This window comes from Oncorhynchus mykiss, chromosome 10 (genome assembly GCF_057628025.1).
Source record: "Oncorhynchus mykiss isolate SJ-2025 chromosome 10, ASM5762802v1, whole genome shotgun sequence".
Lineage (NCBI taxonomy): Eukaryota > Metazoa > Chordata > Actinopteri > Salmoniformes > Salmonidae > Oncorhynchus > Oncorhynchus mykiss.
The window spans coordinates 73889355-73911923 of record NC_143031.1 but is presented as its reverse complement, the minus strand read 5'-3'; the positions used below and the strand labels follow the sequence as shown (position 1 = coordinate 73911923).

Here is a 22569-nt window from a genome sequence, read left to right as displayed (position 1 = left end):
CAGTATGTGTCTATGGTAGTGCAGTACGTGTCTATGGTAGTGCAGTATGTGTCTATGGTAGTGCAGTATGTGTCTATGGTAGTGCAGTACGTGTCTATGGTAGTGCAGTACGTGTCTATGGTAGTGCAGTATGTGTCTATGGTAGTGCAGTATGTGTCTATGGTAGTGCAGTACGTGTCTATGGTAGTGCAGTATGTATCTATAGTAGTGCAGTATGTGTCTATGGTAGTGCAGTATGTGTCTATGGTAGTGCAGTAAGTGTCTATGGTAGTGCAGTACGTGTCTATGGTAGTGCAGTATGTGTCTATGGTAGTGCAGTACGTGTCTATGGTAGTGCAGTATGTATCTATAGTAGTGCAGTATGTGTCTATGGTAGTGCAGTATGTGTCTATGGTAGTGCAGTAAGTGTCTATGGTAGTGCAGTACGTGTCTATGGTAGTGCAGTATGTGTCTATGGTAGTGCAGTATGTGTCTATGGTAGTGCAGTAAGTGTCTATGGTAGTGCAGTATGTGTCTATGGTAGTGCAGTATGTGTCTATGGTAGTGCAGTAAGTGTCTATGGTAGTGCAGTATGTGTCTATGGTAGTGCAGTATGTGTCTATGGTAGTGCAGTATGTGTGTGAGAGTAACTGAATACTATATCTGAGTATGAGAGAGCAGTAAAACTGAAACAAGTGACAGAGTAGATTAACTATGTTCCACAGAACGTCATTTTATAGGGCTCTATTACGATGAATCAATTAATCGGCATGGCGATACCTGTAGAAGTCGTCAAAGGTCAGCTCCGCCTTCCCCTTCTTCCCAAAGAAGTGCACCAGCAGTGTGGTGTCAATCATCATACCCTCCTCCGCACGCTGACATCCCATTGGCCAGACAGGGGTAGAGGGGACAGGGAGAAAAGAAAAACAATGCAGTGACTGACATACAACACACTCTCTGATTGAATGAGGAGTGGGGACCGGTCCGTGTGGATGGGATCATGAATCCAAGATGGCAGCCATCGTACCGAACAACCAGCCAGTCGCATGTGAGGTGCATCAACGGGGCAACAACAGTCAGTCAAGTCAATTAATCAATCAGCTTCACCAAGTGTTCACAACAAGGCTTGAGTCTGAGCAGCACCTGCACAGATCCACTGATCTCCAAACCATCCGTGTGTTATAGCTGTTAGTAGACATATTGGATTAGGGCTATCGGATGGTGTGTAGATCGGATATTCCTGTGCAGCCCAGACTGATAAATGGTAGTGTTGCAGCCAGCAGTGTGACAGACAGGACAGGAGAGCACACAGACAGGTAAGGCTATAGACAGACGGACAGACAGACACACACAAAGACATGCCTGTAGACACGCAGAGAGAAGGAGGAGAAAGAGAGAGAGCGGAGGAGACAGACGACACACTGTCATTTTAGCTGAGACAGGCACATATGCCACCACATCCCATGCATTTCTGTTCAAACCCCCAAACACCACACATAGAAAACCACAGCAGAACAGAAAACCCAACAGAAATGTGCACAAGAATGTGAGCAAGATTCCACCTTTTTCTAAAAGACTGTAACATAATTAGGTGTCTTTGAAGTAATTCTGAATTCTTTCATGTTTTCTTTCTTTCTGCCCTCTAAACCACTCTCTCTGTGTACAAAATATCCCTCCCTCTCTTCTGCGTGGGCTTTGTAAGGGATCTGGGATATTTGAAACCAATTAGGGTGTATTTGGGATGTTTATGTATTTACCGCGGTTTTGTAATCCGCTGTTTAACACTACCTTAATCCCGGGGAGTCGGAAAATTCCGGAAAAGGGGGAAGGGGGGTGTATCGGCGTGTGTGTGTGTGTGTGTGTGTAGGAGGGGATAATTCAGAAAAAGGTGTTTATATGACTGGGCTTTATCACATAATAACGGATACAGGCCAAATCCCGAGGAACCCTGTCTGAGCTTCCAAGGGCCCATAGAGGGCGATATCGATCAATGATTGATATAAAAACCAAATGGGCCAATAGGTTTGGTCCCTCTCCCCGCCATGCCCCACCCTTCCCCCAATCCAACCAATCCGGCGTCATGCTGAAGGCAGAGTGTAACTGGCATTGGCAAACTCTCATCATATCCTTCTCCATAGGGGGAGACTGCATTCAGCCAAGTTCAGATTCAGCAGTAGCTTCACGATGCTATACGGCTAATTAAACTGGTCCCAGGTCAGTCCGTGCTGTCTCGCCAAGGTTGAGTCAACTGTGACAAGACAGCATAAAACTGATCTGAGACCAGGCTGGCAAATGTCTAATACCTTTAGTCTAAAGTCCTAATCCACCAGGGAACGGGAAAAATTATTCAAAGGAAAAAAGAACAGAATTGAAAGAAGAGACATTGTCATCGTTCCGCTTGACGGCCCAAATGAAGGCACTTTTGACGGCCGATGCCAGATGTTGTTTGGAAACATCATACTGTGTAGAATTAAAATGTACTCCCCAGGGATGGAATTTAAAAACAATGCAACTAAAAGATAATGGAGAAATCATGTAAGGATAGGTCTATTTCACATGCTGTATAGGGACGAGTCAGTGTCTCTCAAAGGAAATCATGTTTAGTAGCATTATGTCACTGTAAAAACTAACACTTATCAGTCTGTTTCAGTTGTGTAACTTTTAGATTCTTACACTAATTATATACCGAACAAAAATATAAACGCAACATACAATTTAGGATTTTACTTAGACACATTTTATATAAGGATATCATGAAATTGAAATAAATCTATTAGGCCCTGATCTATGGATTTCACAAGACTGGGCAGGGGCGCAGCCATGGGGTGGCCTGGGAGGGCATAGGCCCACCCACTCGTGAGCCAGGCCCAGCCAATAAGGATGGGTTTTTCCCCACAAAAGGACTTTATTACAGACAGAAATGCGTTTCAGTTTCATCAGCTGTCTGGGTGTCTGGTCTCAGATGATCCCGCAGGTAAAGAAGCCAGATGTGGAGGTCCTGGGCTGGCGTAGTTACACGTGGTCTGGGGTTGTGAGGCCAGTTGGATGTACTGCCAAATTCTCTAAAACGACATCGGAGGTGGCTTATGGTAGAGAAATTAACATTAAATTATCTGGCAACAGCTCTGGTGGACATTCCTGCAGTCAATTGCATGCTCCCTCAAAACTTGAGACATCTGTGGCATTGTGTTATGTGACAAAACGGCACAATTCAGAGTGGCCTTTTGTTGTCCCCAGCACAAGGTGCACCTTTGTAATGACAACGCTGTTTAATCAGCTTCTTGATATGCCACACCTGTCAGGTGGATGGATTATCTTGGCAAAAGAGAAATGCTCACTAACAGGGATGAACAAATGTGTGCACATTTAAGAGAACAAAGCTTTTTGTGAGTATGGAACATTTCTGGGATATTTTATTTCAGCTCATGAAATATTGGCCCAACACTTTACATGTGTTTATATTTTTGTTTTGTATAGCTTTACATAGAAATGAAGTATCACTCTGTCATACTTAAACGGACTATCTTCTTCAAGTGGCTTCCCTATAAAACGTACAACTTCTTATATCTCATGGCATCTGTGGTTTGAGGATGTGTTTATTTTTGCAAAAGGAATAAACTTGTAAAATATATATGGTGAAATGACTAGCTTCTTCTTCAAAAGGCAAGCCCCTATATGACACATTCTCTTTGCGCCCAGACTAGACAATACACGTGTTTACTTCTTCTCCTTTCTACCACCCATCTCTCTCTCTTTCTTTCTCTCCCTCTCTCTCTCCTGGAAGAGTGAGATCACGACCTGACACCTCTCGGTTCCTGGAAGCTGGGGAGCGCGAGTATGTGAGCTCATCGCTATCGACGACATAATGGTTATCACGCCCACCAGGCGTGCGAGTCAGCACCTGGTTTGTGTGTGTGTTTGTGTGTGTGTGTCCCCGCTGTGGCCTTTGATCTCAGAACAGAGGTGAAAAACAGTGATTACTGATGTCAACCCCTAAAACGTCTCTCTCTCTCTCTCTCTCTCTCTCGCTCACTCCCATCCCTCCCTCCCTCTCCTGAATAACACATTAGACCTGTTATTGGAGGTCTGGAGAGTCAGCCAGCCAGACAGTCCTTTCTGACACAGACAAACACAGGGGGCCTAATGGGAGACTCATCATGATAGAGAACCTGAATAGGAGTTAAACACACATCCCTCCTCTCTCTCTCTCTCCATCCCTCTCTCTCTCTATCTCTCCCTCTTTCTTTGATAGCCTCTAGATGAAAGGGTTCAGTCTATGTAAATACAGGTCATCTCCATGATCTCCTGCAGTCTCCCAGTGTTATTGTCTCTCCTCTGCTTCCGCTGCTAGCCACCTATTAGCCAACAAATAGGCTGCCAAACAAGTCGTCAGGCTGAGAAACACTGGACTGCCAAGTCAGCCGTGCTCAATTGTAGACGGACGGCAATGATCTAAAGTGTGTGTGTGTGTGTGTGTGTGTGTGTGTGTGTGTGTGTGTGTGTGTGTGCGGTGCTAGAATGATGATGTTGTTTTGGTATAACACTTTGTAGCTAAGCAGGTCGTCACTGTATTTTATGCTAAGAACGTTTTCTAACTGTATTTTCTTGACAAACGGGGGCTGACATGCAGGGGACAACAACCACCAGGACCCAACACAGAGAGGTGGCGGGAGGTAACATCGATAAGCATGAAACACAAGAGAAACAAATAGGTTTTATAACCATAAAACAAAAACACAACATCTGAATCTAAGAATCTAATAGAGAAAAAACAATAGACTACACAGTGACAGAGCTGTCCTATGGCTATGGATGGATGGGTCAAAGCCAAGGGAAGAGTATTGACCTTTTCCAGTCAAAGGAGGGATGGGATCAAGTGACTAAAAGAACCACTAGAAACCAAGAGAGAGATGGTCGGGTATGAGAGACACAAATGGACGAATGAATGGACAGAGGACCAGTATACCTCTGCCAGGTCTGAGAACTGCTAAATGGATCTAGGCTGCGAATGATGGAGGGATAGATGGCAGAAAAGAAGGAGGGGAGAAAGAAACGAGGGAGGAAGGGTGGACAGAGGACAGGTGTACCTCTGCCAGGTCTGAGAACAGGGCTTGACTGGCGCCGCGCCTCAGAACGTCCCAATAGCTCCGGGCCACAAACTGACGACTGTCTTTTTTAACCACCTGCAGGAGTTTTTACCAGAAGCACAAACATCGTACAAGAAAAACAGAGGACAACTGAAGGAGGGAAGAGAGGATGAAATGAAGGAACGACCATGATCATTTCTCTCCATCTCATTTGAAATTGACAATCAATCAAAGGCCAAATGAAAGATTTCATCACAAAATCGGAGGGATTGCCTTAGTGATGCTATGCTAATCGTATAGAAGACGGATCACAGTAACATTTAAATAATGACCAGTCTCACAGTGATATCGCTATTATAGTAGAAGGATTTGTCATCGTATCAAAGAGATTTGATGCAATGACACAATCCAACACTGGATTTCTAGACAGGGGGATTGTTTTACAACTATCCTCCCACTTCCCTCAGATGAGTCAGACATTTAACAAGACATCATTTGACTCCATTCCGTTTTCCTTCGCTCCAGTCAACCGACACTGATACAGCACGGTGGCTTGACTATCACTTTGAATTCACTCACGTAAAGTCGTTAAGTATAAACCACTCACAATGTGTGTACAGACTGAAGCACAACCAACAGAAGAGTGTTGAAACCTCATCTATAGCACACATCCAATACCGTGATTGGCCACCTGTCTTGTCTCTCTCTATAGGGGAACACAGTGATTGGCCCACCTGTCTTGTCTCTCTCTATAGGGGAATACAGTGATTGGCCACCTGTCTTGTCTCTGTCTATAGGGGAATACAGGGGCGGCCATTGAACATCACAGGTTGTACTGGCCTGTCGTCCATCGGGTTAGTGACAGGAGGGAGACGTCTGCTCCTCTATAGGGGGACAGACAGTGGCCTGGTTCTGGGGCTGTGTTTGAGTATAGACCATTATGCTCCTTCACTCCCCCACAGTGAGTGGAGGGAAATGTGCATTAAGGCTCAGTGAGAGACAGGGCTATAGTCTAAACATGACCACGTAGACAGCCTATTGATCTGAGAGAGAGTCCTCTATGGGTTAAGCTGGAATCAACACTGACTATCACTGGCTACGTCTCAAATGGCACCCTATTCCCTATACAGTGCACACACTTACTTCATAGAGTGTGCTTACATCCGGACTGTGTTTACTTCATAGTGTGCTTACATCACAAGGACTGTGTTAACTTCATAGAGTGATTACATCACAAGGACTGTGTTTACTTCATAGGGTTATTACATCATAAGGACTGTGTTTACTTCATAGAGTTATTACATCATAAGGACTGTGTTAACTTCATAGAGTGATTACATCACAAGGACTGTGTTTACTTCATAGGGTTATTACATCATAAGGACTGTGTTTACTTCATAGAGTTATTACATCATAAGGACTGTGTTTACTTCATAGAATGATTACATCATAAGGACTGTGTTTACTTCATAGAGTGATTACATCATAAGGACTGTGTTAACTTCACAGTGTGCTTACATCATAAGGACTATGTTTACTTCATAGAGTGATTACATCATAAGGACTGTGTTTACTTCATAGTGTGCTTACATCATAAGGACTGTGTTTACTTCATAGAGTGATTACATCATAAGGACTGTGTTAACTTCATAGAGTGATTACATCATAAGGACTGTGTTAACTTCATAGAGTGATTACATCATAAGGACTGTGTTAACTTCACAGTGTGCTTACATCATAAGGACTATGTTTACTTCATAGTGTGCTTACACCATAAGGACTGTGTTTACTTCATAGGGTTATTATATCATAAGGACTGTGTTAACTTCATAGTGATTACATCATAAGGACTGTGTTAACTTCATAGGGTTATTATATCATAAGGACTGTGTTTACTTCATAGAGTGATTACATCATAAGGACTGTGTTTACTTCATAGGGTTATTATATCATAAGGACTGTGTTAACTTCATAGTGATTACATCATAAGGACTGTGTTAACTTCATAGAGTGATTACATCATAAGGACTGTGTTTACTTCATAGAGTGATTACATCATAAGGACTGTGTTAACTTCATAGAGTGATTACATCATAAGGACTGTGTTAACTTCATAGAGTGATTACATCATAAGGACTGTGTTTACTTCATAGTGATTACATCATAAGGACTGTGTTAACTTCATAGTGATTACATCATAAGGACTGTGTTAACTTCATAGAGTGATTACATCATAAGGACTGTGTTTACTTCATAGAGTGATTACATCATAAGGACTGTGTTTACGTCATAGTGCGTTTGCATCATAAGGACTGTGTTTACTTCATAGAGTGATTACATCATAAGGACTGTGTTTACTTCATAGTGTGCTTACATCATAAGGACTGTGTTTACTTCATAGGGTTATTATATCATAAGGACTGTGTTTACTTCATAGTGTGCTTACATCATAAGGACTGTGTTTACTTCATAGGGTTATTATATCATAAGGACTGTGTTTACTTCATAGTGTGCTTACATCATAAGGACTGTGTTTACTTCATAGAGTGATTACATCAAAAGGACTGTGTTAACTTCATAGAGTGATTACATCATAAGGACTGTGTTAACTTCATAGAGTGATTACATCATAAGGACTGTGTTAACTTCATAGAGTGATTACATCATAAGGACTGTGTTAACTTCATAGAGTGATTACATCATAAGGACTGTGTTAACTTCAGAGTGATTACATCATAAGGACTGTGTTAACTTCATAGAGTGATTACATCATAAGGACTGTGTTTACTTCATAGGGTTATTACATCACTAGAGTGATCTTATTTGCACAGGGTTCTTACTAGTCTGCTTACTTTATTGAGGTGCTTACTTCAAAATGTGTGCTCACTCTACTATCCATACTATTTGCCCCCCCCCCCCCCCCCGGTTCTATTTTAAGCCAGTGTGTTTCTTAGTCATTCTAAATCAAATCATCCTCTTTTGTTGACGCCCCTCTCTCTGACCCTTAGAATCGTTACTCCTCCACCACCCCTCCACCCCTCCGCAATCAATCACTCAGTCAATATGACAGACAGCCAGAACACAAGGAAGGTCTATTTCGATGGATTTCTATCTATTTCACTCTATTTCTATAGATCTAGATATACAGAGTTTAGACCAGGGACAAAGGTACACAGGTGTGTCCGAAATGGCTCCCTATTCACTAACGCAATACTTTTGGACAATAGTAGTGCACTATATAGAGAATAGGGTGCCATTTCGGGCGCGGTTGGGTTGATACATACGCTGTTGATGGGAGCAACCTGATATCCATAGAGCTGCATACTCTTTTACACAGAGAGACGAGGAGGAGGACGACACGGCATGCGGTCAAAAAGGAGGTGGACGAAGAGGAGGAGGAAGAGGAGGAAGAAGAGAAAGGTCACATGTTAGAATAGATGCATGCAAGGAGAGACACACTGGCTCAAATGCACAACAGGAGTACTGCTCCCGTAAACCAACACACTTGTAGCTACACAACATAACACAACGTGCTCTACAGGTATTACTTCTCTATAGGTCATATTTCTACCATAAAGTAAACCACGCTTGCATCCAAAATGGCACCCTGTTTCCTCGAAAGTGACCTACTTTTGACCCAGAGCCCTGGTCAAAAGTAGTGCACCACATATGGAATAGGGTGCCATTTGGGACATCCACGATGTAAAGGATAAAGTGTTCACAACGTGCCACACTGGTAATACAGCTCCCAAAACATACCGTCAGATTGTCACAGATAGCACCATATGATTGTATCATTCACATGGCACCTTAACATACACACACCATTAGCATAACGTTATCCTAACGTTAAAGAGACAGCGTATCTGATTCTGTTATTGAAGGGGAACGGAGGATCAGCGGACCACATATTAGACCATCTGGGCTGTGTCTGAAATGGCCCCTTGTTCCCAACAGATGTAGGATCTTAATTGCTGAGAATTGTCCTGCACGGCAGGAAGTGCAAACTTGTAGTTGCATTTGAGTTTTAAAAAGGATTCTGAAGTTCGTAATTTCCACTTTAAAATGTCAGACTTTATTTGGCCAAACAAAAAAGGTATCAACCCCCTACAAAAAAAATATTTATTATAATCCACATAATAATTCACATTTCCTGTTGATGCAGGATTATTTTCCTGCTGTAGCAAACTAGCTCTAATTAAGATCCTACATTTGTATAAAGCGCACTTATATTGACTATGGGCTCTGGTCAAAATGAGGGCACTATACAGGGAATAGGGTGCAAAAGTAGTGCACTATATAGAAGGTCGGTTGTTTAGCAGCAAAACCGAGGCGTGCGCAACTATGGGGCAAAACAGACTGGGTTGGCTTAGACTGTTGACAACATGTAAACTATATTTAGTCTCCAATGTTTATTGAAAACATAAATACATTTGCACAATAAGCACTTGTTGTCTCTCAAATACATTGTTACAGCTGATACTGTAGGTAGCACATTTTTTGCCATATTAGCATAGACATGACCAGTCAAAACAAGACATGGTATCAATAACAAGATGAAACGAGCTGAAACGAACAACCCACGATTCCCCACATGGCAGCTTGTTGTCATTGTTGCTCGCTATCTGACCCTTCAGAATCATCATTTCATCACCATCATTCATAATTTCCGTGACGTTTTCAGACAACCCATCTATAGGAAATTGAGTAGTGCACTTTAAAGGGAATACAGATGTAGGATCTTAATTTGATCACACTGTTGCAGGAGAACTGAAGGAAATGTTAAACTTGTAGTGTATTGTAGTATTTCCACTTTGAAATGTCCGACTTGATTTTCCCTTACGGAAAATGTATCAACCCCTACAAAAATGGCCATTAACTATAATCCACATAATAAGTCACATTTCCTGTTGCTGCAGGATTATTTTCCTGCTGTAACAAACTGGCTCAAATGAAGATCCTACCTCTGTAGGGTGCCATTTAGGACCCAGTCTTTAAACAACATTCCTCAGCTGTGCCCCTCCGAGGAGCCGTCTGGCTAAGTGTGTCTGGTCCCTCTGAAGCTAAAGCCACAGAAACTCCCACAATCCCCTCTCATCCCCTCTTATCTCTCTATCAGATCGTCTTGTTTATGTTGGGCCACATGGGCTGCTTACGGGAGATGTCACCCATCCACAAAACACTGGGAAAGGAGGCCATTTTGGCTCTGCTCGTCTCCCACCGGTCCTGACGCAAGCGAGAGGGATCTTAACTTCAAAGTGAACGGAATGCACTCTCTGTAGTGTGTGTGTGTGTGTGAAGTGTGGGAAAGCACAAGGCGACAAAACAACTCCTGAACATGCTTGGAGGTTGATGTTTTAATGTCATATTATACTGTAAGAGAAATATTTTTTTTTCTTCAAATATGATTTCTATGACCTCTCAATTCAGTATTGATAACAAGTACAACACACGTGGGCTGTGTCTAAATTCCCGTACCTGCGTTATAAATAGTAGGCACTTTGGGTATGTGAAAATAGAACATTTTATAGTGTATGAAATGTTCCAAGTTTTCAATGCCAGGATGTCATACTCATTTTGGCTTTTAACTAGTAGAATTCGCTGCATGCTGTTGAGAGAGATACGTGTCTTTTCAGACCGGCGTGTGTTTGACAACAGCTGATATTCACCTGATAATGAGATAAGGGGAGGCGCTACCAAAATAAACCAATGGAGGAAAACAACACGGTTGCGCATTAGATCTCAGTATAGGTGAGTCTAGTATGTTGATATGTGTCGCTTACTGCATTCGTTTTCACTAAACAGAACATTATAAATAGTATGTAGTATTAGTACACAGTATGTAGCTCTAGTAAGTAGTAGGCAAGACAGATTTATGATCTATTCTTGGTGTATAATTCTTTGTAAAGACATGTTCAATAGCATAACAGAAACTCAATAAAACAGACATTGTTGTTTGACTTGGGGGGAGAGGTACTGTTGGGAGAGGCTGGTCCTGTCGCTTGCTGTGGGGGAAATTAGCTAGAACACATACATGCACGACACACACACACACACACACACACACACGCACACACACACACACACGCACACGCTCACACACACACACACACACACACACACACACACACACACACACACACACACACACACACACACACACACACACACACACACACACACACACACACACACACATGTATGACACATACATACAATCACAAATATACTCTCTCTCCCTCTTGTTTGCTCTTACCAGCTGAGCTGACTTCTCCACATCTCCTTTCCTCCCCTTCTTCTCATTTTTCTTCCTGAAGATCTCCTGCAGCTAGAGCGGAGAGGAGAGGAGAGGAGAGGAGAGGAGAGGAGAGGAGAGGAGAGGAGAGGAGAGGAGAGGAGAGGAGAGGAGAGGAGAGGAGAGAGATGATGTGTGAGATCAACAGTGTGCAGCAGTTATCTTCTTGACACATAAAACTGTTAAATGCATTATTCAAATTCAATTCTTTATTTATTAAGCGAGCAGTAAGGGTAACTCACCACTAGGAACTCCCTCTTGTCAACCATCTGGTTGCCGTCGGCGTCGAACATGTTGAAGGCGATCTTGAAGCCTGCGTGGGGCTCTGAGGAAGAGGAGGAGGTATGAAGATGACTAATCTCCACACCGTAGGGCCTGAATGGACTACTAGATGTCTAGAAAGATGAGTGACCTCAACACCACAGGGACTGGACTCAAGTCATTATGTGTTCTGCGATCAGTGTATCCAGATGATGGCAAGATCTGTTGTGTGGTCTGTTTTGCTCAAACACATCAATGTAATTTGACACAGTTGTCTGTGTTATCACTGTTACCATCCCACATATCTCACTACGTCACTACTGTTGAAATGATATCCATGAATGAATCTTTACCCAAAGGTCACTGGTTTGAATCCCTGAGCGGACTAGGTGAAACATCTGTAGATGTGCCCTTGAGCGAGGCACTTAACCTTAACTGCCCCTTTAAGTCGCTCTGGATAAGAGCGTCTGCTAAATGACTACAATGTACATGCATACCTGTTGATCTTTCTCTCTCATCTTGGCAAGTGCTATGTCAATATTACTCCAGCGCTGGGTTACCACGCAAAGTGTGTGTAGCAGCGATGACTGAGATGCCTCATTGCCTCGTTAGACCCTCAGTGAGCAACAACAGCAGAGCAGCACCTCAGATTTATCTGCACAGACTGTCAACGCCAGTTTTAAGCCTACGTCCCAAATAGCATCCTATTCCCTATGTAGTGCACCACTTTTTTCCCAGGGCCATGGACAGAAGTAGTGCACTATATAGCGAATTGGGTGCCATTTGGGATGCAGACAAAGCAATATATGCCTCCAAGTGTGTTTTTATTGTAACAATGTTGATGAAGGCCTATATGATGAATACCTACATTTATAGGAGTTGAAATGTTGGGAGCAGATGTGTGTTGAGTCTTCATTTACAAAATAATATCTTTCATTGTCACATATACTGGATAGCTACAGTGAAATGTGTTGTTTTACAGGGTGGTGCAAAGCCCCTGGAGCATATTAGGGTAAAGTGCCTTGCTCAAGGGCACATCAACAGATTTTTCACATAGTCGGCTCGGGTATTCGAACGAGCAACCTTTCGGTTATTGGCCCAATGCTCTCACCGCTAGGCTACCTGCTAAGCACCTGTCTCAAAGCCACTCAATTTTCAATGTTGTCGTAACACATGCTTTATCTTATATTGTCTTAAACTTCTTATGGCTGGGGGGCAGTGTTGAGTAGCTTAGATGAATAAGTTGCCCAAAGTAAACGGCCTGCTCCTCAGTCTCAGTTGCTAATATATGCATATTATTATTAGTATTGGATAGAAAACACTCTAAAGTTCCCATTGAAATCCCCTTGAGATATTAATGATGTTGCACTTCCTAGGGCTTCCACTAGATGTCAACCGTCTATAGAAATTTGAATGAGACTTCTACTGTGTTGTGGGACTGAATGAGAGCAGAATCTATCAGGTGACTGGCAGTCAACCATTTTCTGATCACGCGCATTCCTCATGGTATCCACTTGCGTTCCATTGCTCATCAAGACACAAAGGAATACTCCGGTTGGAACTTTATTGAAGCTATATGTTAACATTGGGGCGGCAGGGTAGCCTAGTGGTTAGAGCGTTGGACTAGTAACCGCAAGGTTGTGAGTTCAAACCCCCGAGCTGACAAGGTACAAATCTGTCGTTCTGCCCCTGAACAGGCAGTTAACCCACTGTTCCCAGGCCGTCATTGAAAATAAGAATTTGTTCTTAACTGACTTGCCTGGTTAAATAAAGGTAAAATAAAAAAAAATAAAAAAAAAAATTCTAATGATTGATTCTGTACTTAGTTTGAAATGTTTCTTCGACCTGTAATATAACTTTTTGAAGTTTTTGTCCCAGAATGAGCGTTTGGATATGTATACCGAACGCGCTAACAAAAGGAGGCATTTGGACATAAATAACGGACATTATCACACAAAACAAACTAACTAACAACTAATGTTTTAACTTATCTTAACTCATGTTTTATCTTATCTTAACTTGTGTTTTATCTAATCCTGTCTTAACTCATGTTTTATCTTATATTGTCTTAACTCATGATTTATCTTATCTCAACTTTATATGGCTGCAGGGGCAGTATTGAGTTGCTTGGATGAAAAGGTGCCCATTGTAAACGGCCAGTTCCTCAGTCTCAGTTGCTAATATATGCATATTATTAGTAGTATTGGATAGAAAACACTCAAAACTTTCCAAAACTGTCAAAATATTGTCTGTGAGTATAACATAACTGATATTGCAGGCGAAACCCTGAGGAAAATCAAAACAGGAAGTGGTGTCTTTTTTGAAAACTCCATGTTCCATAGCCTCCCTTTGCTCCATTTAAAGGGATATGAACCAGATTCCTTTTCCTTTCGCTTCCTCAAGTTGTCAACAGTCTTCAGACATAGTTTCAGGCTTTTATTTTGAAAAATGAGCCAGAACGATAACATCGCGTCAAGTGGTCACATGAGTTTTGCTTGCGCAACAGAGTTTGGATAGGTATTTGCGGTTGATATATTATCGATTATATATTTTAAAAACAACCAGAGGATTGATTATAAAAAACGTTTGACATGTTTCTGTGGACATTATGGAAACTATTTGGAATTTTAGTCTGCGTTGTCGTGACCGCTCTTTCCTGTGGATTTCTGAACATAACGCGACAAACAAACGGAGGTATTTTGGATCTAAAAATAATCTTTATGGAACAAAAGGAACATTTGTTGTGTAACTGGGAGTCTCTGGAGTGAAAACATCCGAAGATCATCAAAGGTAAACGATTAATTTGATTGCTTTTCTGATTTTCGTGACCGAGCTACCTGATGCTAAGTGTAGTTAATGTTTCATCGTGCAATCGATAAACTTACACAAACACTTGGATTGCTTTCGCTGTAAAGCATAATTTCAAAATCTGACACAACAGGTGGATTAACAAAAGGCTAAACTGTGTTTTCCTATATTGCACTTGTGATTTCATGAATATAAATATTTATAGTAATATTCATGTTTTATCTTATCTTAACTTGTGTTTTATCTTATCTTGTCTTAACTAATGTTTTAACTTATCTTGTCTTAACTAATGTTTTAATTTATCTTGTCTTAACTCGTGTTTTATCTTATCTTGTCTTAACTCGTGTTTTAACTTATCTTGTCTTAACTCATGTTTTATCTTATCTTATCTTAACTCGTGTTTTATCTTATCTTGTCTTAACTCATGTTTTATCTTATCTTAACTTGTGTTTTATCTTATCTTGTCTTGACTCGTGTTATATCTTATCTTGTCTTAACTCGTGTTTTAACTTATCTTGTCTTAACTCATGTTTTATCTTATCTTAACTCGTGTTTTATCTTATCTTGTCTTAACTCATGTTTTATCTTATCTTAACTTGTGTTTTATCTTATCTTGTCTTGACTCGTGTTTTATCTTATCTTGTCTTAACTCATGTTTTATCTTATCTTGTCTTAACTCAGGACCTTCTGTGTCTTGGCAGCTTCGTCAGGTTAAGTGTAGATTTGACCACCTACCGTAGTGTAAGGTACAGGAGATTTTGGTATTTTTTCAGGGACTGGAGATCTTGGGTGGGCCGCCCATGTCTGGGACATACTGTAAACTTTAACAGACCAACGCTGGCCTTTAGTAATGATTTGTGTTTAATGTAAGCAGAGGGCACCACCAGCCCCTCTTCATGAGAGAGAGAGAGAGAGAGAGGTAGGGCAGAGAGTAGAACATAGAGAGAGAAAGAGAGTGAGAGAGAGGAAAAAGAAAGAGATAGAAAGAGATAGAAAGAGTATGTGATAGAGAGAAAGAGAGGGAGCGGAAGAGAGAGAAAGAGAGAGAGTGTAGAGCGTAGAGAGACTCACTTGTCAGAATGCAGAGCAGAAAGAGATACTCGGTGTAAGCGATGATGCCTGGAAAGAAAAAGAGAAGAAGGAACATCAAAGGACAGTTGACAATATTCATTCTGTTAATGTACAATAAAGCACTCTCTCTCTCCCTCTCTCTCTCCTTCTCGCTCTCCTTCACCAACTCTCAAACAGCCGGTCGGGGTCCTGATTTTTTTCTTTCAAACTCCGGGACACTAGAGGCGGCTTGGCTGAAGGCCAGATTAAAATGTTTACTGATTGTTCAAAGACGGGCCTCCTCTAGATAAATGGAAGGGTAGAACAGACCTTCCCCTCCTCCCCTCTTCTCCCGGAGAGGAGTAGAGAAGGAGTAATCCCCCCTTTCATGCAGATAACATCTAAAAATGTAAAAAGGTGCCTTTGAGTTGAGCCGCAGGCGGTGTTTTGGCCACACTAGAGCTGCGGGTGTTTTTACACTGCAAGTGAGCGGTGCTGAGACCCAAGACCTAGAACACTGGGTGGTAGAACACACACACACACGCACACACACACACACACACACACGTACACCCCCAATGCATACACACACGGTGGGGGGGAGGGGGGTGGAAAGAGATCCCAACCAGCCGTGTTGTGTTTGGAGAGGCAAGGTGTAAAGCGTTGAGGGGATGGCCAGCCTGAGGGTGTGGTCCATTTAGGATGATGTCCCCTCTGCTCCTCTGTTGGGGCCAGGGGAAACACAGGCATGGCCCAGTGAGATGGAGGACCGCTGCTGTGGTCTAGGTGCTGGAAGGGGAGTGTGTGTATGCTCATGTTTCTCTATGTGTGTGTGTGTGTGTGTGTGTGTGTGTGTGTGTGCTCATGTTTCTCTACATGTGAGTGTTGGTCTGTTACACGGCGGCTGAAAGCATTCCCTCTTCCACCAGGTTTTTGTTTGGAGAGGAAGACAGTAGCCTGTCTGTCCACTGATAGTTCAGGGTGACTGCACTGAGTGTTACGGGAGAGAGACTCCCTGCTTCAGGAAGGGGAGAGGAGGGGAACATGATACCTCAGCTTAGTGGAGCTACCCCTGCCCCCTGCCCTGGACCTCACACTAGGGATGGATGCTCCTTGTCCCAGGCTTACTCAAATACTCAATACAGCTTGTCTCCCACGAGGAGAGGCCAACTCAATAAAGTGTTTGAACTGCAACTATCTGCTGTCTTTATTCTACTAGTTTAACTTCCTATTGTGTTTCAAAATGTGTACATTTTAATGTTAAGTCAGTTAGCAGACACTCTTATCCAGAGCCTCTTACAGTAGTGACTTACATACATACATTTGACTGTTTAGTCATTTCTCAGACGAGGAGACTAAGGAGCAGAGTGATGAGAATACATTCCTCTTTATTAAAGGAAGAGCACTAAAACAAGCAAAACAACAAAACGACCGTGAAGATAAACACTGGTGCTGACACAGGCAACTAATACATAGACAATAACCCACAGATAAACCAAGGAATATGGCTACCTAAATATGGTTCCCAATCAGAGACAAGCATAAACATAGACAGTACACCCCCCTAAAGGTGGGGACTCCCGGCCTTAAACCTAAACCTATATGGGAGGGTCTGGGTGGGCATCTAACCTCGGTGGCGGCTTTGGTTCTGGACGCCGCCTCCCTTCTTTACACTGAGGGCTGGGGACCGTCGCTGGAGACCCCGAGCTGGGGACCGTCGTGGGAGGTTCCGGACTGTGGCCCGTCGTGGGAGGTTCCGGACTGTGGCCCGTCGTGGGAGGTTCCGGACTGTGGCCCGTCGTGGGAGGTTCCGGACTGTGGCCCGTTGTGGGAGGTTCTGGTCTGTGGCCCGTCGTTGGCGGTTCCGTTCTGTGAACTGTCGCCGGACGCTCTGGACTGGGTACTGTCACCGGACGCTCTGGACTGGGTACTGTCGCCGGACGCTCTGGACTGGGTACTGTTGCCGGACGGTCTGGACTGGGTACTGTCGCCGGACGCTCTGGACTGGGTACTGTCGCCGGACGCTCTGGACTGGGTACTGTCGCCGGACGCTCTGGACTGGGTACTGTCGCCGGACGCTCTGGACTGGGTACTGTCGCCGGACGCTCTGGACTGGGTACTGTCGCCGGACGCTCTGGACTGGGTACTGTCGCCGGACGCTCTGGACTGGGTACTGTCGCCGGACGCTCTGGACTGGGTACTGTCGCCGGACGCTCTGGACTGGGTACTGTCGCTGGACGCTCTGGACTGGGTACTGTCGCCGGACACTCTTGACTGGGTACTGTCGCCGGACGCTCTGGACTGGGTACTGTCGCCGGACGCTCTGGACTGGGTACTGTCGCCAGACGCTCTGGACTGGGTACTGTCGCCGGACGCTCTGGACTGGGTACTGTCGCCGGACGCTCTGGACTGGGTACTGTCGCCGGACGCTCTGGACTGGATACTGTCGCCGGACGCTCTGGACTGGGTACTGTCGCCGGACGCTCTGGACTGGATACTGTCGCCGGACGCTCTGGACTGGGTACTGTCGCCGGACGCTCTGGACTGGGTACTGTCGCTGGACGCTCTGGACTGGGTACTGTCGCTGGACACTCTGGACTGGGTACTGTCGCCGGACGCTCTGGACTGGGTACTGTCGCCGGACGCTCTGGACTGGGTACTGTCGCCGGACGCTCTGGACTGGGTACTGTCGCCAGACGCTCTGGACTGGGTACTGTCGCCGGACGCTCTGGACTGCCGAGGCGCACTATAGGCCTGATGCATGATGCCGGCACTGGTGGTACCGGGCTGGGGACACGCACCTCAGGGCGAGTGCGAGGAGCAGGAACAGGGAGTACTGGACCCTGGAGGCGCACGGGAAGCCTGGTGCTTGGTGTTGGCAATGGTGGTACTGGGCTGGTGATACGCACCTCATGGCGAGTGCGGGGAGTAGGCACAGGATGTACTGGAGCTGACACAACCCGTCCTGGCTGGATGGGCGCTGGCACAGAACGCACTGGGCTGAGCGGGCGCAGGATATCCTGGTCCAAGGAGGTATACTGGAGACCAGGAGTGCTGAGCCGGCACCCTCCTTCCTGGCTGGATGCCCATTCTAGTCCGGCCAATGCTAGGAGCTGGAATAGAACGCACCAGGCTAGAATAGCGTACTGGAGACACCGTGCGTTCCACCGCATAACACGGTGCCTGACCAGTAACACGATCCCCACAGTAAGCACAAGGAGTTGGCTCAGGTCTCCTACATGACTCAGCCAATCTCCTCGTGTGCCCCCCTCCCCCAAATAATCTTGGGTGCTAACCGTGTACCCGTTCCTCCATTCTCCTGTATCCCTCCTCGCACTGTTCCATTGAATCCCAGGCGGGCTCTGGCACTCTCCCTGGATCGATCGACCACCTCTCAATCTCCTCCCAGGTTGTCACCCACTCATCCTTCTCCCGGGTCCATTCTTCCACCAAGCGCTGTTCCTCCCTTTCACACTGCTTGGTCCTGGTGTGGTGGGTTATTCTGTCACGTTCGTTGTAACGAGGTTACCAAGGTGCAGCGTGATGAAAATACATTCCTCTTTATTAAAGGAAGAGCACTAAAACAAACTAACAAAATGACCGTGAAGATATAAACACTGGTGCTGACACAGGCAACTAATACATAGACAATAACCCACAGATAAATAAAGATAAAGGAATAAATATGGATACGTAAATATGGTTCCCAATCAGAGACAACCATAAACAGCTGCCTCTAATTGAGAACCAATCTAGGCAACCATAGACATACATTTACCTAGACAAACCAAAACCCCATAGATGTACAAAAACCCCTAGACAAGACAAAAACCAAACAAACCACCCTTGTCACACCCTGACCAAACCAAATAATCAAGAAAACAAAGATAACTTTGATAATCAAGAAAACAAAGATAACTAAGGTCAGGGTGTGACACTTACAGTAGTGACCTCGTACATTTGACTGTTTAGTCATTTATCAGACACTCTTATCCAGAGCCTCTTACAGTAGTGACCTCATACATTTGACTGTTTAGTCATTTATCAGACACTCTTATCCAGAGCCTCTTACAGTAGTGACCTCATACATTTTTCGTACTCCTCTTTTTTTCCCCGCATCCTTGTTTTTTCTGTCAATGTCACAAGTCTGGGAAAACAAAGAACACCTTACCAGATGAACGCTTGTAATCTGAGCGTTTTTTCACAACTTCATCCAGGAGTTTTCCCAGACCTCATGATCTGATCAACAAACCGGGCCTGATAATATGGTATCATCTTGTATATTACATTCTGATAATATGGTATCATCTTGTATATTACATTCTGATAATATGGTATCATCTTGTATATTACATTCTGATAATATGGTATCATCTTGTATATTACATTCTGATAATATGGTATCATCTTGTATATTACATTCTGATAATATGGTATCATCTTGTATATGACATTCTGATAATATGGTATCATCTTGTATATTACATTCTGATAAAATGGTATCATCTTGTATATTACATTCTGATAATATGGTATCATCTTGTATATGACATTCTGATAATATGGTTTCATCTTTTATATTGCATTCTGATAAAATGGTATCATCTTGTATATTACATTCTGATAACATGGTATCTATCATCTTGTATATTACATTCTGATAATATGGTATCATCTTGTATATTACATTCTGATAATATGGTATCATCTTGTATATTACATTCTGATAAAATGGTATCATCTTGTATATGACATTCTGATAATATGGTATCATCTTGTATATTACATTCTGATAATATGGTATCATCTTGTATATTACATTCTGATAATATGGTATCATCTTGTACATTACATTCTGATAATATGGTATCATCTTGTATATTACATTCTGATAATATGGTATCATCTTGTATATGACATTCTGATAATATGGTATCATCTTGTATATTACATTCTGATAAAATGGTATCATCTTGTATATTACATTCTGATAATATGGTATCATCTTGTACATTACATTCTGATAATATGGTATCATCTTGTATATTACATTCTGATAATATGGTATCATCTTGTATATTACATTCTGATAATATGGTATCATCTTGTATATTACATTCTGATAAAATGGTATCATCTTGTATATTACATTCTGATAACATGGTATCTATCATCTTGTATATGACATTCTGATAATATGGTATCATCTTGTATATGACATTCTGATAATATGGTATCATCTTGTATATTACATTCTGATAATATGGTATCATCTTGTATATTACATTCTGATAATATGGTATCATCTTGTATATTACATTCTGATAATATGGTATCATCTTGTATATGACATTCTGATAATATGGTATCATCTTGTATATTACATTACACTTTGATCAGCAGTCCCATATTGAAAAGGTTTTGTTTCCTATATGCCTATTGGAAGTGGAAGGCCAACTTAACTATCCCACTTTGAAAGCCTACTTTCTCTGACGAGTTTGCACTGTGAGAGAGAGAGAGAGAGCATCACTGGATTCCAGACGCGAGTCACCAATACCGCACGCACCCACTCTCTCTCTCTCTCTCTCTCTCTCTCTCTCTCTCTCTCTCTCTCTCTCTCTCTCTCTCTCTCTCTCTCTCTTCTTGACATGACAACCCAAATAAAATGTGCTGGGACAACACACAGAAACATTCCAGAGTCTGCCGCCCAGCACCGACTCATGCGCACAGCAAACGGTAATCCGACGCCATTCCGGAGATTGAAACTGTCCTCGGCCGTCACCGAGTGCCAAAGGAAGCGTGTCCCGACATCACCGAGAACAAACACAACAGAGACGTGTCTCCACGTTGTCTTCCTCCTCAACCACACCTTTGCTCCCGGATCACTTCATTCTTTCTCTCCTTTTATCTCCTTCCCTCTTTCCTCTCATTTCCTCTCCTTTCCTCTCATTTCCTTTCCTTTCCTTTCCTCTCATTTCCTCTCCTTCCCTCTTTCCTCTCATTTCCTCTCCTTTCCTTTCCTCTCATTTCCTCTCCTTCCCTCTTTCCTCTCATTTCCTCTCCTTTCCTTTCCTCCTTTCTCTGTTTTTTTTGGTGGGGCTGTGCTGATGTTAACTGGCAAGATAAAAAAGAGTGGTGTAGGGGTGAGGTGTGTGTATGTGTAGGGCTGAGGAGTGTGTATGTGTGGGGGTGAGGTGTGTGTATGTGTAGGGGTGAGGTGTGAGGTGTGTGTATGTGTGGGGGTGAGGTGTGTGTATGTGTAGGGGTGAGGTGTGTGTATGTGTGGGGGTGAGGTGTGAGGTGTGTGTATGTGTGTATGTGTAGGGGTGAGGTGTGTGTGTATGTGTAGGGGTGAGGTGTGTGTATGTGTAGGGGTGAGGTGTGTGTATGTGTAGGGCTGAGGTGTGTGTATGTGTGGGGGTGAGGTGTGTGTATGTGTGGAGGTGAGGTGTGAGGTGTGTGTATGTGTGGGGTGAGGTGTGTGTATGTGTGGGGGTGAGGTGTGTGTATGTGTAGGGGTGAGGAGTGTGTATGTGTGTGGGTGAGGTGTGTGTATGTGTAGGGGGTGAGGTGTGTGTGTATGTGTAGGGGTGAGGTGTGTGTATGTGTAGGGGTGAGGTGTGTGTATGTGTAGGGGTGAGGTGTGGTGTGTGTATGTGTAGGGGTGAGGTGAGGTGTGTGTATGTGTAGGGGTGAGGTGAGGTGTGTGTATGTGTGGGGTGAGGTGTGTGTATGTGTGTATGTGTGGGGGTGAGGTGTGTGTATGTGTGTATGTGTGGGGGTGAGGTGTGTGTATGTGTGGGGGTGAGGTGTGTGTATGTGTGGGGGTGAGGTGTGTGTATGTGTAAGGGTGAGGTGTGTGTATGTGTAGGGTGAGGTGTGTGTATGTGTAGGGGTGAGGTGTGTGCATGTGTGGGGGTGAGGTGTGTGTATGTGTAAGGGTGAGGTGTGTGTATGTGTAGGGGTGAGGTGTGTATGTGTGAGGGTGAGGTGTGTGTATGTGTGGGGGTGAGGTGTGTGTATGTGTGGGGGTGAGGTGTGTGTATGTCTGGGGGTGAGGTGTGTGTATGTGTGGGGGTGAGGTGTGTG

General features: G+C 43.7%; 1 protein-coding gene across 4 annotated transcripts in view; it reads right to left on the bottom strand.

Annotated features, from left to right (window-relative positions):
• The window catches only part of LOC110534774 (calcium uptake protein 3, mitochondrial), a 41150-nt gene that overhangs the window by 7849 nt on the left and 10732 nt on the right, over positions 1-22569 (bottom strand). For 3 of the 4 annotated variants that reach the window (XR_016483935.1, XM_090187853.1, XM_090187855.1), the window contains exons 5-10: positions 15502-15549; positions 11604-11686; positions 11323-11394; positions 8351-8392; positions 5067-5162; positions 760-854 (exon numbers count right to left, since the gene is read on the bottom strand). Coding sequence is in view for 3 of the 4 variants with exons in the window: in XM_090187853.1 (XP_090043979.1) it covers positions 760-854; positions 5067-5162; positions 8351-8392; positions 11323-11394; positions 11604-11686; positions 15502-15549 (436 nt within the window). In the remaining variant the exon portion in view is untranslated. The remainder of the gene's footprint in view (positions 1-759; positions 855-5066; positions 5163-8350; positions 8393-11322; positions 11395-11603; positions 11687-15501; positions 15550-22569) is intronic. The other variant, XM_090187854.1, reaches the window with a different exon arrangement.